The sequence below is a fragment of the Cupressus sempervirens genome, chromosome 7 (assembly GCF_028749045.1).
Source record: "Cupressus sempervirens isolate cs-2001-9-10 chromosome 7, ASM2874904v1, whole genome shotgun sequence".
Classification (NCBI taxonomy): domain Eukaryota; kingdom Viridiplantae; phylum Streptophyta; class Pinopsida; order Cupressales; family Cupressaceae; genus Cupressus; species Cupressus sempervirens.
In genome coordinates, this window is record NC_143124.1 from 567,914,419 (window position 1) to 567,934,162 (window position 19,744).

Below are 19,744 nucleotides of genomic sequence, written 5' to 3' on the forward strand. Positions count from 1 at the left end.
TCTCTTTTGCATGATCGGTGCTGAGGCTTGTAGTGTCTCTACCATTTTCTCCTTAACCTCTTGTAGAGTTGCCTTCTTGAGTTCTACTAGATTTATCAAATTTTCTAGCATTTTGGCTTCCAGTCTTTTCTCCACTAGGTCTTCAACATTGCCTAGTTTATCTTTAATGTTATCAACTAAGGTGGTTAGTTGACTGATTAGATCTATTTCTGGAACATATGATGCATCTGAGGCTAACTTTGTAATAATATCCTTGGTTACTACCACTATTTTTTCCCTTTGTTGCTTCTTGAGCTTTCCTTGCCTCTTAAATTGTTGTCTATATTCATTAATTTCATCTAGATCCGTGTCCTTGATCATTGACTTCTTTTCCGCTATGATGGCATCTAGTGTCTACTTTCCTTGATCTGTATCTGCGTCTTTCTCAAGGAACTCTCCTTCATCTTCAAAGCTTTAAGATGATGATGATGACGATGAACATGTTGTCATGTATTTACTTGGTCTTCTTTTCTTTCTAGCATCTTCTCCTCCTGTCATCCTTGACATGCTTGGTGCTCTTTTACATTGCAGTCCAAGTGTTCTTTTAGATACTCTAGATCTTGAGGATGGTGACACTGCAGCCATTCCTACTTCCTCTTCTTGATGTTCTTCTTTTGTAGGTCCATCACCTCTTTTGTGCGGTGATTCTTGTTGTACTTGCTCTAGTTATGGATATTTTCTCTCTGGGGGCTCATCATCTTGTACTTGTATGAGTTTTGGTGACTTCTTGTTGATGTCAGTTTTGTACCACTACATAACATATAACAATTGAACACTTGATATGGGATATCAAACACTCAATTCCTCCCTTGGAAAACTCCAATGTTCCTCACACCTATGGATACTAACTCAGTTATCGATGTGATTTGCTAGTAATCACGTAGGCAGCCTTACATTATTCATTCAAGGATGACTTGGGTTTTGGGATAATGGTGATGATGATGGGGGTGGTGTCTGCCAATGATGCTTCTCCTTACTTCCTCAAAGCTCCAAATGCTAAACTACTCACTGCTCTACGAATGGAAAGATTAGCAAATGGACGAGGATCAAATCTAATGAAAGCTAACTAGCAGCTTTACCTCCATAGATGCAATGATTCAAGGGAAAGTGACTAGATTACCACACAAGGCTTCTTAACAAGCCGCTAGGATGCTAGTGGCCTAGTTCATAGATCCTTGTCAAATATCTATTAATATCACCATGCAACTATCCATCTACTCTTACTCTTACTTAGCAACTTTCGCAAAATGAAATCTACTTTAACAACTTCAAAGGAAATCTAACTTTACCTATTTGGAAGTAGAAACCATGCAATAACACCAAATGTTCTTAATCACCATGCAAGTCACAACAATGATAAAGAGAAGCGATTTTGGTATTATCTTAGCAACAATTTTCTTTGACCCCTTTACAAATGAGAGCAAATGGCCTTATATAGAGGCCAAAATTACAACCAACGGTAGAGATTAAGAGGCAAAACCAACGATCCAGATTGGATCCTAGAAACCCTAATTAGTGTTGCCACCCCGTCGGCCAATGAGAAGATGCCACCTTATTAATGGACCAATAAAAAAAGGAAAAGTGGCAACCAATGAGAAGGCACCAAAATGGTAGCCAATCAGACTCAGACATCTATCCTACCCAAGAAGAAGAAGAATTTGCCACTCGGACTTACATCAAATGATCTTCTAATATAGTGCTACCCCTTTCTTTCATCTTTTTAGCCAAAGCAATGAACTTGACTAGCTGCTTGTTGACTTCCTTCATGGGAGGGCAGAGTGTATGTTTCATCTTGAGCTCAACTGAATTCATCATGTTGCTTGCTGCTTGCAGTATTTTCTCATGATCCTTCTCATATTCTGTTGCGTATCCTATAAAGGCGTTGAGGGAGGCAAGGGTGCCCAAATGTTTCTTCTTGATGGCAATCTTCCCCAACTCATTCAATCTCGATCCAAACTCTATCTCATTGATGTTCTCCTCTTTGATATCTTCAAAATCAAGTGCAGCCCCAACATTGCTCATCATGGTTGAAATGGAAGTGTCAATGCCTGGGTTGTGCTGTGCAATCTCGTTCTGTACCTCTTCAAGTATTCTCAATTTGATAGTTAAGGCAACAAACCAAGACTCCACCATACTCAATCCTCCTTCATCTACCAACTTCTCTTTTCCAAATATTTCTCCGGTAACTCAATGAATGCTTGTAGCCTGGGAATGGCTAAGTCCTTGACTGGAAGTAAATCCCTCCATTCACCTTCAAATATTCTGAATTTATCTCTAATAGCCACTAATGACTTGAATGTCGAGACAAAGGAAGGCAATAAATTTTGCCCATCTTGGATTGTATCATGGATCCAATCCTTGACTTCACGCAGCTGAGCCGATATCTCTTCTATGTTGTTCCCACTGTCTTGAGGAAGGGCTGCTTGGTGCAACTGTTGGATAGGCTAGCAATCTCTCCAATACTTGTTCTCGGTCTCCAACTTTACAATCCTTTCGTTTGCCTTCCTCAAACCTTTCTCTGATTGAAACGATGCCTTCTTGGATCTCCTCACATGCCATGACATCTGTGATTCTTCCCAAGTTATGCTCTACTATCTCATTTTCCTGACCCACAATCTCATCCAATGCCTTGTTAACCATTGGTATAGCAATCTGAACCATTTGCTGACCATCATTGTCACTCCTGATTACCTTTGCCACTATTTTTGCAATTTGTGTCTGGTTCTCGCTATCACCCTTTTCCAGTAATCCTTGGATATCTTCAACTATTCAGGCAGTCACTATCTCACCTCTTGGCATAAGCATTTGCCTCAACCATAGTGGTGCAGTGCATTTCCCCAAATCTGGATTTGATTCGACTAGCAAAGCATCACCAACAGCCTCGGGTCCTTGGCTTATTTTCTCAATATCAATTGGCCTATCCTCTTCTTCACTAGTGACTGTCACATCTTCTCCATGTTGGTTCTCTGAGAGAGGAGAGTACTCGGTGCTATCGTTGTAACCATTTGATTCTGAATTAGAGCTCACCTCTACTGCGACCCTTTGTCCACTTGTATTATCCTCTTGGCTTCTAGCCTCAATTATGCTCTTCCTTGACAGTGCTGCATTTTATTTCTTTGCTGGAGGTTCCTGATGTTCTTTGCTTTTCTTAACCTCCAAACTTATCTTCCTATTCTTAACTGTTCTTTGTAGCCGGCTACTGCCCTCACTTTTCTGTCCGACTGATTCTGCTGGACCTTCCTTTGGTTTCATCTTCTCATAAGTAAGTTGTATCCTCTAACTTTGTAATTTACTTAACTTCCCATTGTACCACGACTCGGTGTGCAGATCAATTGTCCTTGTAACTGCTTCCAAGGAAGGATCTTGGTGATCATCCCAATCCACTGGGCTCAACTCCGTTGCATCCATTGTATCATAATCTTCTCTCAGCACATTTTCATCATCTTCCAGTTGATTAGGAATCTCAAGGCCTCTCCATTTGATTGCCCTCATCATGTTCACTACCAATCTTGAGAAAGCTAGCTTTCTCACGTGAAAGTCATCCTGTGCATTGGCCCATAAATCCTCTATAGTAGGAACATGTTTGAATGTATTTTGATGAGATGCCTTGATAAGACTATTAGTATCAAACCCTTGCCTTGCTCTATACCATGCTAGATGATACCATTATAATTCTTGCAAAGACGATAGGATTGGGGCAACTATCATTACCAATTCTAAATGAGAAGGTAATCCCTGTCTCACCTTTAAGTTTCATCATTTTGTCATAATGCTTCAGTTGTCTAGCCAATTCTATCAAAACTACCTTGTCAAGTGGGTACCTTGGAAGTCTCTTGGGACAAACTGTACTTCTTGCTAATCTAATACAAGTGAATTGCCCAAATTGGATGAACCAACTCCTATACTTCTTGACTTTTGCTTCTGCTTCTGATGAGAGTCTCTTAGCAGGTGTCCCTTGTAATATCCTTACTGTTTTCATGGCAAAGGTGTCACAAAACATCTTATAATCTTTGGTGTTGTGCAAATGAAGCCATGGATAGCACTCATGCACCAAACATTGCCGTGGCCCATTGCCAACTACTCCTAAGGCCTTAAGTCTAGGATTTTCATACAATCTCACAATTAGATAGAAAAGATAGGACCCCATATAGAATTGCTTTTGATTTTGTACGGTCGTAAGTTGCAATTCTAAATTTTCGCTTATAATCCTAGCCCAATCAAATCTTCTTTTTCCATTTTCAATTCCATCAATAAAATAATACATCCAATTTTTGAATTGCATACCTTGAGGTAAACCCATGATCTGGCTAAGAAGCACAATGAGATTGCCATACTATGATTTGAAACCTGACACGGTGAGCCTTGATGATCTGGTAACTCCCTTCTTGCCTTAATGTAACCAATTTTGCTTTAGATGAATGAATAAAGCCTCCTGATTATCCTAAAATGATTTGGCCGCCTGATCCATCATTACCATTGTCATGCCTTTATACTGGGGGACATTAAATGTTTCTTCGACCACTTGCTCGTCGATGTTGGCCAACACTCTCTTCCCTTCATAAAAAATGATGGACTTAGTAACAATATCAAACTGTGATGCACACTCCATTACCAACTCTGGACAAGGCAAGGTAGGAGGGAAGGCCGTTGTGTGTACAATTCCGCTTTTGTAGATTTTCTTTGCCATGGGGGATTGTCCTTCCTTCAATCTGTCCTTTAATTGGATCATGTTCACTGTACTGATATTGGTGTCACTTATTCACCTCACTTTCGAGAAGAAGGTGGTCTTAGGCATCATGTCTTCCTTGTCTTTTTTGGTATTCATTGCCTTTGGGTTCTTGCTTTCACTAACATCTACCATTCTAAACACTTATTTTTGCTCCTTTTTTCTAAATGATATGGACTACCCTTATTGATCTCCGACCTTCTTTCTATTGATGAAATCTAGCTTATTTCTACCTCGCCAAGTCCTATCTCTACACTTATCAATCTCTAACCTTCAACCTAGGGGTGGGGCTATCACTTATTTCTGCCTCGTCGCTATCTTAGGATGGACTACACTTATATCTCCCAACTTCAACCTAGGGTGGTCTAGCTTATTTCTGCCTCGCCAAATGTCCTATCATGAAATCTACACTTATCTCTCCAAACTTCAACCTATCAATGGGATGACGAAGTGGTGGATGATGAATGCAAGAAGAATATAAGGGAAATGAAACCAAGCAAGAACAAGGAATAGAATCCGCCTTTAACAATCTTCACCTCTAAAATGAATACAATTGCAATTTAATTTTGTCTTTACCAATAACCGGGCCCTCTTCAAGTTCAGATCAGACTTTGGAAATGTCAAGCCTCCTTGCAAATAATGATGCCCTAACAAAAATCCAAAACTTTGACCTCTTGAAATTCCCCAAATTTTGCCAAAAATCAGACCTTGGATCATGTATCTCCTTTACCAAATAAAATTGCCCAAATCTAGGGCAGAAATTTGTAGCCTCTAGCAAGAAAATTAGGCTTCAATAAATTGCCTTGGCAAGAGAAAATATTCAGATTTGCTCCCAAATCGCCTAGGGCAGAAATCGCAGCCTTTATGGAAGAAAAAAATGATGCCAAACAAGGAAAATCTGCCCAAGGATAACCATCCAAGTTTGAAAGCTGCCCTCCTAGAGAAAATTTGCTCAACATAGAGGAGGAGATGAGATGGAATGAGTAGATGAGAGAGGGGGGAGCCCTTTTATACCAAAATCTCCTTGCTCCTTCAAGCTAGCTGACTTGCCCTGGAGGAGAGAAAAATTAAATTAGTGCTTTATTAATGGGCTAGATTTAAATGCCATGCTAAAATTTATTTTGCCCATAGCGAAATTAACCCATTTAATTGCCGGTTGTGTCAAAATTTGCAAAATAAAATAAGGAAGGACTAGGAGATGCCAAAATTTTCATTTAAAAAAAATGTTTTAGCAATTAAAATATCACTAAAATCGAATTTAGCAAGCTAGAATCGATTTTCAACTTTAAATTTCCAATTTCTTTAAATATTTAAAAATCTTCTAGGCAATATTTAATGAAATTTTGCAATTTTAATCCATTTTCAATTTTGCAACGCAATTTTAATTTTTTAACCAAAATAAATCATTTCTGTAGCATTCAAAATTGATTTTCCAATTTTAATTTCACCATCAAAAAATTTCTCTTTCATCGAAAAATTCAAGATTTTCCAAAGCAATTAAATCTAAAAAAATTTATTTTGAAAATGTTTAGGTCTATGCAATTGTTTCCAATTTCCAAAATCCATCCAAGTCCAAAATTTGCCATTTTATCCTGCCGAATATGATTCTAACCATCAGAAAAAAATGTCGTCTTTGAAATTTGCTTGGCTTAAGGATAAAATTACAAGTTTTGGAAAATCAAGCTAAGACTAGGTGAAGAAAGAAATCCAACTACATCCCTCTTGGCCCAAAGGCTTCCAAAGTGTAAATTTTCAAACCGAAAACTTTTGGACAACTTCGAAAAATTTCACTAAGGTGATCTAGAAAAAAGAGGGTCCCCAAAATTTTGGGGCGATGCTGTGAAAACATCACAACACTTCTCTTTTTCTTCTTTATTCTTCTCTGAGGAAGAGTCAACTATGATAGTGGCCACCTTGATGGTCTCATCAAATTGTTCCTATGTCATTCCTCCAGGAGATTTCACTTTTTCTCCAGTATCTTGTTCAGTATCATGTGACTGGTGGGGCTTCACTCGGTTTTTGAACATTTGTAGTCCAAGTCATAGGCGAGCTTTCCTGAGGTTGAGTGTGTTGAGTAGCTCTTGTGGCCTCTTCTTTTGTCTGCTCTCCTCTTTGCGGACTAGGTATTTCCTGTCTTTGACCTTTTGTGCATGTGCCTGTTTTTGCCCTTGCACTCTGCTCCTCAACTATTTGAGTTGCTTTACCTATATCTTTGTCCTTTGAAGTGGATGGTTCCTCGGCAGTTCCTTGTAGTGATTGCCCTTGATATATGAGTCTATTTCTTTGACTTATCTTTCCAGTGTTGGTCTATGCTTGTTTGAGCTTGATTTACTCAATCGAAAGCGATGTCAATCATGTCTTGAGTGCTGTTGAACTTCCCTCTATACACTGCCATGCACATGGGGCTTATGTGCTTCTGACAAGTTGGGTCTCAATTTTGGCTAGGGAATCTTGTACCATCTTCCCATAGCTCTTTATAGCTAAACTCCATTTTTCATTGATTATCTTCTTCAATTCTTTGGGTAACCATACCCCAATATCCTTAGGTTTTGTACTAGTTTCTCTCATACTAGTTAAAACTGCTCTTATGGCTTTATTTTTATTATCTTTGGAGAACTAATAAAGTCTATTATTCAAAATAGAGTAATTGTGCTTCTTTAGTATTGTATCTACAAATTCATCAATAGAAAGTGGCTTAGACTACTTCTTAACCTTCTTTGGCATCTTTGTTGCTTTTGCTTCAGCTTCCTTAGTGACTTCAACAATAACTACTGCTCCTGCAACTTCATCATCAATAGGAGTCTATGATGAGTCTCTTTCCTGTTGTGTTGGTGGTGTTTCTCTTTCCTCCTCTTGTACCTGTACTAGAGTTGAGTGTGGGGGACTCCTTGCAAGTTCAACTTCCATCTCCCAAGTGTTCATTACTTTGAATAGTGCCTTCTTGGGTGCTTAGGGAGCTTGGCTCCTTGTTACTCTTTGTGAGGCCTTTTTCTTAGCTTTCTTCTTCTTCTCCATGATATGTTTGTTTCTTATCTCAGTACAAGGGCTAGACCTTCCCAATAACTGCTCTATGTATGGCTTTGTTTCTTCTTCCTTTACTTCATACCCGAAAGGTGTCAACCAGTGAGTTCTTGGTTGAATTGCGCATACCGTAATTGGAAACTTCGGACTCGGAAACAACTTGCCAAGCCCCCCAAAAGTTTAATCGAGAAAATCTCGGCCATTAAAAAAAAAACTCGGGAACCTAAAAAATCACTAAAATTTAATTCAAAATACAATTTCTTGCAACTTTCAATGAGATGATGCATCTAATGAGTTAATTAGAGAGAACACAAAAGAAATAAGTAGGAGTTTAAATATATATAAATGCATAGTGTGTACAAAATCACATTCTCTTGCGGAATGCTGATGGCAGGAAGTATAATAGTAAATAGTTTGTGTCAAACTATAAGTAAAAACATCATTACAATCACATCTTCCTCTTCCTAGCTCTACTAGCATACTGTAATTCTCTATATTACATAATATATATATCGGCTTTTTTCTTTTGTTTTTAACAAAAAAAAAAATTACAAAAAAGAGTTTTTCTGAAAAACTTGCTGATTTTTTGCAAAAACTTGGCGATTTTTTCTCTAGCCAAGGCACGATTAAATCTGGGGAAAACTTGCTGGTCCGAAAAACTTGGCGATTAGTAGAAACTTGCCGATTTTTTGGCAATTATGCCAACTATGGTGCATACAATGCACTTATTTGTTCTTGCTAGGAAATATATATCGTTTTTGTAGCTTTCCACTAGGCTAGTGGGAATTCTTTCTCGTTGATTCATCTCCTGCTGAAAATTCTTGAGGTAGTCCCACAACATGGCATTACCTATACCTTCTAGTTTCCTATAAAGTTCACTTATTTGAGTGGTTACAAGTTGATCTTCTCTCCACTGATGAAGTGGGGACCTTAGGAAAACTCCTCTAAGATAGACAAATACACATGCTAATATTGAACCAAATCTTAGACTTTGATCCTTGTGATCATTCATGATCTTACCTAGATTTTCCATCATTTGCCTGTGTAGATATCCACATAAGTCAATAGATGACTTGTTTTGAATAGCTTGGAAGGCTGTGTAAGCTATGTTGTTAGGAAGTTGGTTCTCTTTGCTTGTGTGGCACATTATGTACCCCATAACCATGGCCGCAAACCTTATCTTCAGATCTGGGATGTCGTTCATTGTGCATCTGGTAAAATTTTCAGTCATCTTTCCTTTGGTGATGGTGGCAGCGTGCTCAGTGATAGGACATTTAGGGATAAATCAATTCCAATTGCATTGAATCTGGTTATCATCTGTACTAGTGCCTTTGAGATTCTTTAGGGTTTGTCAAATCATATGTGTTGCTCATGAGTTCGACTTAGCACAAGTCTTACCCATTCCTCATGAAAGAAATTAGGTATGTCTACTGCTCTGCTCAACGTAGACTTCCCTAGGTCTTTATGCTCCTCCTTTAGGGTTCCCTTCTAAGTAGAATGAGCTATACAACTCACATACCTCCTTATCACTTAGTTCTTGTATCTTGACCTCTAGGAAAGCACTTAGTGTCTTTAGTAAACAAGACATCGTCATGTAGAGATGATTGTCTTGTTTCATCCTCCACATCCTTTCCCTTCACTATGACGTCCTCTTAGTCTGGATGATTGCTTTATCTCCCATCTATAAGATTAACCTTGTCAATCTCATTAGCCATTGTGTAGTTCTTGGTTTGCCATTGGGTTGTGTACTGCAAGGTTCCTTTTACTGCTTGTTCTTTCGAAAGTTCACTTTGAGCTCTTAGGGTTTTGCAATTTCAAAGCACAAATGATTTCAATCTTGCAAAGTGACTAAAGATCTGCAATGTGCTTATTTATGTTGTGGAATTGTAACGTTAGGGTTACAATGGTTAGCAAAAGCTTTACCTGCCACAAGACATAAGTCATTCTGCCTTGCAATGATTACTTTTTACCCTTTTGCTCTAGGATTGACTAGTTTTGCTTGCTTGTAGTGTCATCATCTTCTCTTCTTGCTTCATGCCCTACCGGTTTAAATCGGCTTATGATTGATCTTTTATCATCTAACCACTCTAAGCTTACCAAGCTTAGTTTGTTTGTGACATCTCACCACTGGTTAGTGAGTTGGTGACCTCATTAGGCTTCACTGCCTCTACTACTTCACCCTTCTTCATCCACTTTGTAGGAAGTCCTTGACTGGGGATTATTGCTTGGTCTTCTACTACTTCTGTAGTCTCTCGCAAGATGGTCAATCTTGTGACAAATGTAGCTGGTCATTCCGGTACCTTTCCATGGTTTGGTGTTGCTCCTTGGGTTCATCCTCAACCTACATTAAGTTGCTGGGTGACCATTGTTTCCATAGGTCGTGCAAACCGGTGTGGGAAACTTGTCCTTTCCACTGGGACTCATTGCCTTTAGAGAAGATTGATTATCTTTTGTTCTTGTTCTACAATCTTGTGCTGTTGCGATAATAGCAACGCCCATCTATTCTTTTCTCATTGAAATGATATATGCACTATTGAGTTGTATGGCCATAGAGATAGCAATTGATGCAGTATCCATCAAAGGTACAATACTTGACAGGTGTTATTCACTTAAACGAACACATGCTAGTTGTGTTTCCTTTCTTACAACAATAATGATAAGCGAGTTTAGCAGTTTTCTTACCTTTAGGTGATGAGCTTCTTGATCTTTTGTTGTCTAGGTTTATCTCTCCCGAGGTCTCACCTTTCTCAGTCATGGTATCACCTTCGTAGCCAAGACCAGTTGTGCTTTTGTTTGTCCTTTGAGCTTTCAGTTGCTCATCTATTTTCTCTGAACTCTTGTTGAATCTACCCAACTTTTCATTTTGCTCATTTGTGCTCCTTAGTTCTTTCTAGTTAGCTTGAGTACTTGCTCCGTCAATTCTCCATGTTAGGATGACCGTTCTCCACAGTCTTTTGCACGTCCTTTCTTCTGACTAATGCTTCCGCCTCATCTCTAGCATAGATGGCATTGTCTCTCTTAGCTTGGGCTCTTATAACCTCTCTTGTTAGTTCTTCCTATTCTTTGCTCATTTGAGCAATGTTTTCCTTCAGCTTGTCGTTCTTAGACGTTAGGTCATATATGGCTTCTTCTGACTCTTCAAAGTTGCCATGTTCTTCGAGCTACTCTATAACCATTGCAGTTGGGCCACCACCCCACCTCCGATAGGGAGTACAATGGAGAGGATGTTAGAAGCAATAGAGGCAGCGACGGTCATAGAGCACCCCACACAATCTGAGCCCTTGATAGCTATTGGGGAGGAAGACGTTGAGACGTACTTAGCGAACGTGGTGACTAGAGATCGCCAAGTAGTGTTTCAGCATAGGGACGCGCTTTAGAGGCAGTGGTGTGGGAGTCAGAGCAGGTTTTGTCATTTCATGCGGTTTGTTTGTCCAATGACCTACTTAGTATGTTTCGAGGCGAGAGGACGGATGAACATAGAAACCCTAGAGATGCAGCAAGAGTGGACTACTAAGGAGACTTTAGTGGAGAGCAGAGTTGAGCATCTGACGCAAGAGATAGTGCAAGTGTATCGGGAGGCATACTATGCTCTATGTAGGAGTGAGGCAGATTAGGTAGCAGCAACGACGGCTCGGGAGGTGTAACAACCAGTTTTCTCGGGTCTTAATTAGCAACTAACATACTCAAGAAATACAGTTATTACTTCAATGTCATAGGAAGACAATTAAATTAGTTTCGTTTATATGAAAGAGATTGACGGTTAAAATTAGTTAAACATAATTTCTTATTTAAGAACTTAAAACACCATCAATGAATTTATCATAGAATTTAAAATCCACATACGATGGAATTCGAAATCAGAAATCATTGTAGGGATGCTTCTGCAACCACCGAGGTTAGTCCACAAATACCACTATAACAATATCAAATAACTGCTACCATCCAATATTGCTATCTCGAAATCAAATGACAATTACCATTAAATACCACTATATAAAATTAGGGCATCACATATCACTATACCAATGAGGGTATTGATTACCATTAGATCATTTAGGGCTTCAGATACCACTATATCATTTAGGGCTTCAGATACCACTGATTCAGTTAGGGCTTCAAATACCATTGATTCAATTAGGGCTTCAGATATCACTGTATCATTTCTTTCCTTCTGATTGCTTAACTATGGCAATAACATAAGATTAGAAGATATGCTCATATTTATTGTTCATATAAATGAAAGATTGATATAACAATCTATCAGATAAATCATTCTCTCGCATCTAAATGTAAAATAACTATAATAATGAGAAAACTCAACTAATCTTACCTTAGTCTTACATATACATCATAAAAGTAAAATATTTGTTTCCAATAACAAATTGAATGTATAACTTATCTTTGTCTGTTGTACGTCTGACAACTTGGGGAGAGGTGAAACACTGTGAGGGGCTTAACCACCCAACTTTGGACCTTAACTTATTCCCCACACTATCTCTAACGAGAGAGGCCCTCCCTACCCGGAATTGGGCTTGGAACATCTATCATTTGCTGAGCATCCTGGTATCTAACCACACCACTAGACTTGACAACAGGAGTTACAATAGTAGGATCATGCATGAGCTATTAAATGATATTATTCTACATTTAATATATCATATCTGACTTTTATTTTCTAAGTCATTGTAGACTCCATCTCACCGCTTCACCCTTTTCCATGGCTATACAGCCGGTGAATCCTAGGTGTTCGGATCTTAGAGCAATCAACTCTGTCTGTTGATTCTCAACAAATTCATGAATAACATATATGTTTTAGCTTATCACAATTTGTGATTTGAAAAGGATATTCTTGAAGATTGCATAATTTATTATTTCATTAATTAATTTAATCATATTTGATTTCTCTTCTACGTTCTTGCAGATTCATTCCACCTCTTCACCATTTCATGGCTTCTTTGCCGGTGAATCCTAGGTGCCTAAAAGATTATGATCATTCTGTTTTATTTACACCTCTTCTACATTTCATGGCTTCATTGCTGGTGAATCCTAGGTGTTAAAGAATTTAAGAGCATTCTGTTCTTTATGTCATGGATCAAGACTGCATGGTTAATGCCATCGATATTCAAAATAATGGTGATGGTTTATATAATCATTACAATGCTCTACAACTATCATTTCAACTTTTTAGTGATGGTTGTAGTATTCAATAATTAAAGATGAGCAGAACTCTATGGAAATCATGAGAGCCATCAGCAAGTATTCATATTATAATCTCATTTCTATTGTTAGTCTTTCTTAACCTAATCGAGTACAATCGGAATCATAAATCAGAAAAGATGGGAGTATAATACATGGAAGAATAATAGTAAACTTTTATGTATGCGATTTGGATTTTGATTGGAACTTGGCCTCCTATCATTCTCCAACTAGTATTCTTGCTTGGCTTAGTGCACCACCCGCTCGTGATTATAATGTGATCCTAATATTTGCAAGGTCCGGTGGAAGTGAGGAATAATGGTGATGATCGGGTGTAGCAGACTGAATATGCAGTAGACATAGCAGAAGCATGGTGAGTCAGCTTGAAACAATCCGATTCTTATCATGACTTGGAAAGTGTGAACTTAGCTTGGAATGTAAAATAAGATATGCAGCAGGAAAAATGAGGATGATATCTGAGGTCTTGGTACGACTTCTCATAAATGGAGAGCGAAATATGACTCCTTGGCTCCCACCAGTTACAAAAGATAGTAGTCAATCAAATTCCAAATGTTCTAATTCGATTTAAACAAAGAAGAGGAAAAGAAAATTTAAATGGTTGGAAGATAAAGTTGGAAAGATTATAAGACAATTCGAATTGCCAAATATTAAATCGATTTTTCATGCCAAGTGTTAGTTGGTCAAAAGCAAGAATATTAAGAAGAAAAGAATAGAGTTGGAAGATTATAGTTCAAATATTATTATAATTCAAATGTTATTATATTTGAATATTATTATAATTTTATATTATATATGAACATGTAAATATTAATGGGGTGACATCACTTTATTAAATTATTATAATATAATGGTGCCATCTCATTTTTATATCTATATGTATGTATATAGATATATCTATTATAATAATAAGGTGAAAGATCAAATTAAATCCTTTAAGGTATGTTTTATATTTTAACCCAATTATTTAGGTTTCTCAATTTATTTATTTAAATAGCTCATGTGGGTCCCATAGATGTATTTTGTTTCAAGTTGCTAGGTCCTCAACCCATCTACCCAGTGATGGTGATGCTCCTATGCCTAATTGTTTTTTGATAATGCTTCCACCCCTTCAACGTGTTTCCTGCAAGGAAATTCTCCGCAGTTAAATTATATTATCATAATAAATTATTTAATCATAAATAATCATAATGGTTAACCATCTTCTCAATTTCATGAATTTGTGATAAATGATCAACTAGCTTGTTATCTTCACTTGAAATTATAACGACTAACCATCTTACCATTTCGCAAGATTATAACAAATTAAACTACCAACTGACTTCATATGAACCTCAACGGCTATATTTTAAATCAGGTCAAAGATTGGGATGTAATAGGAGGAGACAACTACTAGATTAGCCACAGTAGAAGCCAGTTTGGCCGCATAGTAAACAGCTTGGGAGAAGGAGCGGGCAACACATTGTTGAGAGAGAATCCGAGAAGGCAACGTTTGTATGTCAGTTGGGGGACGCGAAGAGGAAAAAGAGGTAGAAATTTGGAACATTGCTGAGATGATTAAGAGAGCACTAGAGCTTCAAATGCATGCCAAGGTGGATTTGGACGCCCAGACCCAATAGGTACACAAGTTGCGGGCACAACTGAATGAGTTACGGGCACAGAGGACATTGACTACACCAGCCCTACCAGGGACGCACCCCTCTTCTTAGCTTTTGTTTTGAGTCTTGATGTACTTAGTAGCTTAGTTGTCTCTATTTTGTCGTCCGGAGACAACTTTTCTTTTGGGGGGGTGATGTTGTCAATAAAAACAATATTGTAGCCCACAGTATTAGTTAGTGTTCGAAAGGGTGCGTGACAGTTGAGTCACCCCTTCGGGAGATGTGTACATTGTTTGAATGGATTTATGAAGCATCGTTGTAATCATGATTGCATATCTGCTTATATGGATGAAGTATCTTGTTCTGTGTTACATTCTAGTCTTTTAATGCGATAAATATCCGTTTACCCTGTATAGTAAACAGTTGTGAGTAAATATTTGTGGGATCCAAATTTCTCATTGAGTGTGAGGAACGTCTTGTTTGCCTCCCAAATATTATTGAACATTTAGGAAGATTGTATTTGTGGCAACACTTAATATCTTTGTTTTAAATGTTGGAGCTTGTACTATTGTTAACACCAAAATATTTTGGTGTGCAGGGGCCTAGTTCAGTACAATGAAACATTTCTAAAGTCCGGCGATTATATTTATCTGCCGTAGACATTTCAGATTGTGGATCACCAATTTATCTGTGCTGTTGAAATATTGTATGATGCCTGGTGTAATGCCTCCCTACACCTTGTGTAATGTTTTTTGCATGTTAGCTGCAGATTCTGCATTGGGAGAGAGAGCATTCAAAATTTGGAGAATCTTTCTGAAAATTGTTTTTGGCAGAACACATCTCTTTGACTAGTCTAGAGACGGAAACCTCTGGACATTCTGTTTGGACAAAAACCCAAACTCATTTGGGAGGAGTTTACAGCAGAACTTCCAATTATGCTTAAATGGTCAAAAGTGACAATGGTGAAGCATGACTATTTTTAGGTGTTTTAGTCTGACATTCATGGTTGAGTAACGATGAGGATGAATGCCATCTGTTGCCTTTAGTCTTTAGATTATGGTTATCGAGGATGGATGCTGTGAGTTGTTAAGACTGTTCTGTTTTAAGAAGCATGCGTATAATTAGTCGAACTCTTTGCTGTGATTGACAGCAAGAAGTGTTTATAGGGGGGGACAGCAAGAAGTGGTGTTGTTATTGCTGTTGCTTGGATGTTGGTGATCATCACCTGGTGCCCTCTATTATAATCTAAGTTGGTATAAAGGGATTCAAATATTCCAACGTATTTCCTGTTTATTGTTGTGATCTGCGATTATAACTTTCTGAGCATCTCCGTTTGGCAGTACGACATACCCAGCCCTGCCTATTCTCTGTAATGGCTTGCATTTCTCTGAAGCACTCTATGGAGAGTCTTCCTGATTTTAGTGGAGGCTGGAGCGTAAAACTAGGTGCCAGAATCCTTTCTTGCTGGTAGATCAATCTCAGAAGCATTTCATTTTAGTATTGGCCGAACTTTAAGGACAACTGCGTAATGTTTGGCGCTATTTTGTTGTATTTTAAGAACTATGTGGTGGGGTATTATGTGATATATTGCCCACACTTCATTAATGAATGAATAAATACATCTCTGTTAGTATATTCATGTACATTTTTTGTTTGGAAAGTCTGCTCTTGTTAGCAACTGTAAAGAAAAGAAAATTACCACCAGTAAGGCATCCTTCATAGAACTCAGGAATCAATCTGTTTATCAAAACCAGGATAAATGTTTTAAAATAAACCTCTGTTTGCACATTATTCACTCGGGTTTCTAGGCATAGGAGGTGATATTGCATCTCAGCTGCCCTCATCAGGATCTTGGTGATCAAAAGGTGTTAAAAGTTTCTTGTATTCATTGAGAAGTACAGAAATCCAGGAAAAAATAAATTAGTCTGGGACATTACAATTTAATTGGTATTGTAAATTACGCTTTGTGCACAAAGATAAGCTAGCATTATATTCAAAATTTGCTACTTAAATTTGTTTTGTCATATGTTTAACACGGTTCAATGTTTATATTACTAATTCTGATTTTAATATCCCTTGTAGCATGGAGTCATGAAGAATGAAATAACTGAGACGAGCACATCTGGCTGTGGTGAGGTGACATGCAATTTCTTTCACACTAGCTGTTAGGTTTATCCAAACAAATGGATGTAACATATAATTGATTATTGATTAAGTGTTCTGCCTGTCATTCAGGTTCCCTCATACTTGAAATGGGTGCATTATCAAGATTGACAGGCAAACCTGAGTATGAGGAATCTGCTTTGCGTGCTCTTCGTAAATTATGGAGCATGAGGAGCTCGTTAGATTTAATGGGAACCACACTGGATGTAAGAACGGGAGAATGGATTGAACACTCATCGGGAATTGGTGCTGGTATGCCTTCTTAAGCACTTGAATTTTCAACCTGCTGGCACATTCTTTTAATTTCTTGCAGTTTTTAATATTTTGCTTCTGTAATTCTCTTTGTTCTGAAGAATGAGTCGGTTACATTAGTTAGTGCTGCTTTTCTAGTTTGACATGGTCTTTCTGTATTTTGTATGTCTTGTCTCTATATTGAGAAAGTATCTTTAATGGAAAGTATCATTATTTTTCAAGTAGTTTTTCTAATGAGGCCATCCAAGACCTGTTAAAAATAGAGGGATTGACTATGGAAATGCATAATATGTTTTAAGTTCAAGCAGTTTATCTAGTTTGTATGAGTATTCCATGCTAGGCTTGTTGCAGTTCTGTATTGCATGTGGGTGATTTAACTACAATAAATTAATTAATGAAGTCAAACTTAATACTGAATATGGTTATAATTTTATCTTGTATAATGATAACCAAACTATACTTGTACATGTAAATGTTTATTTGGGTTTATGGTGGTGGTTCTTTGTTACAGGTGTTGATTCTTTTTATGAGTATCTTATTAAAGCTCACATCCTGTTTGGAAGGGATGAGTATTGGGATATGTTCTCTTCGGCATATACTGCTGTGCAGAAATATTTTCGGCATGGTCCATGGTGTGTAAGATAATTATCCTTTCCCCTCTCTGATGCATTGTTTTAATAATATCAGTTTGTAACTGATGGGGAGCTCTTGTGTAAAAAACATTGGTTCTTATGCTAATGATAGACATGTTGGGAAAAAATTATTGGCATCCATGCTGTTAAAGGGTAAAAGACATCAAATAATTCCAGGTTTTTCTATACTTTAAGCACAAGTCCATTAATTTCTGAAATTGGCACTTTTCTAGTTTCCATGAAGTCTACTGAAGGTCACTCTTTGGGCCTTCAGATGGACATTGCATTCAGTATGGTATATTGGTTGTAGAAAACATACACAAATGGTAGGAAAAGCCCGGTGTTCTTTCTCATTATCACCATAAAATGTTATGTGCATATTCTGTGCTTTGCACATAATGAAATCGATTGACTTGTGGTACTTGTCTATGCTTGTTATAACTTATACTAGTTCTAGCCACGCAGAAGATAGATTTGGTTTCCATGGTCAGTGAGAATATGAACAGTCATACTCTGCTCTGAGTAGGAAAGATAGTGTCAACTGAATGTACTGATAACAAAATCATTTCTCTCTCTTTTTATAAGTCATCTAGGGCCATTGCAAAGCTTGGAAGGAGCTTGCAAATTGATGTCCAAATGGTATTTGTGTAAACAAATTGCATTTCATAAAGGTCTTCTTGGACATTATGAAAAATTTCTTGTCCACTAGCCCCTGACGTATCTCAGCAAGGATCACCATGACGTTTTTATTCTTGATTTCATCATGGTTCTTTGTAAGCCATTGTTTGCTCTGATGGTTGGTTATAATGATGGTGCATAAATATTTTTCTAGGCATTCCATCTGATATGACAAATCTTAGTCAACAGCGATCCAACTTTGCCTTCTAGACTGGCTAAAATATGTAGCTCATAGACATTTTACGATGAAGGGTGGTGTTGTCTTTTAAATAATGTAAAACATGGATGTAAGGACCCATATTTCTTATTTCTCGACCTGATGTAAAATCAACTTCAAATTTATCTACATTTAATAAGTCTGATACATTAACCCATCCAAATAGAGATGAAAATCTTTGGTATGAATCTACCATTCAGCAATGTCCAAGCAAGATGCAACTTCATTTAGTATTAGATGAATAACAGGTTACAAGTATGGTAGATATTTCAAGAAAGCTTTATGTTATGATATGCTTCTGAATAAATTACCAAATATTTGCTTCTCAAATGCTTGAAAAGTAGAGACATTGGTTGAAAGATTCCCGTCTATTTTGCACAGTGCTTGCCTACACAGGTAGCTCATATTACCTAAAATGAACTCTTAAGAGCTCTTTGTATGAGAAAAAATTATGGCTTATTTAGAGGGCACTGCATAGACATTGAAAAATTGCTTGTATATGTGCTGACACAGTAACCTAGAAAATAAGCATTCAGCCTCAACTTGGATTATCTCATGTATTGAGAATCCTAGAACTAATAAATACAAATATTACACTTGAATTTGATCAAGGATATCATCCACTTCCACTGTTCCAAATATTTGTCTGAGTGTGATCTTTATATGGGATAAGGAAAATGTGCATGACTAGTGTTTAATACTACCATGGATATGCATGCACAATATGTTTTGGATACGAAATGATTTGTCAAAACCTACAGTAAACTATCTTTTAAGCTACATCCTTGAGTTACAACTTGTAAAGCCATCCCTTGGAACAAGACTCTGGCTTGGATTTTTTGTTTTTTTAAATGATGATTGAAGATACCTTCAAATATAATATTGTTCGTCAAGTTGGACCTTTGCCCAAGCATTCACAGATTATTGAGTGTAAACTCTTGGCTAGGCAAGACTGTCTTACTTCCACAGAGAATATAAAAGTAAAGCACATTGGATATTAATGTTTGATTTATCTATCCGAGAAATGGAAAAGAAGGGAATATTTTATTAGATAAGCCTTTTGAGCCATACATTCTGGGAAACTTTTAAATTTCTGGCCTATTTATACTTTGTGTAGTGTAATTATATATTATTTAAAAGTTAAAACACTCTAAAATGTAATTCTCACCTTTATTGTTGTTGACTACCCAGGGGTCATCAACAG

The 19,744-nt window shown here is 37.4% G+C and overlaps 1 protein-coding gene across 4 annotated transcripts in view; it reads left to right on the plus strand.

Annotated features, from left to right (window-relative positions):
* Window positions 1-19,744, plus strand: part of LOC149548026 (Glycosyl hydrolase family 47 protein) — a 169,028-nt gene that overhangs the window by 100,427 nt on the left and 48,857 nt on the right. For all 4 annotated transcript variants that reach the window (XM_089792045.1, XM_089792047.1, XM_089792046.1 and 1 more), the window contains 3 exons: window positions 16,681-16,729; window positions 16,834-17,013; window positions 17,525-17,645. In XM_089792045.1, the coding sequence (XP_089648171.1) occupies window positions 16,681-16,729; window positions 16,834-17,013; window positions 17,525-17,645 (350 nt within the window). The remainder of the gene's footprint in view (window positions 1-16,680; window positions 16,730-16,833; window positions 17,014-17,524; window positions 17,646-19,744) is intronic.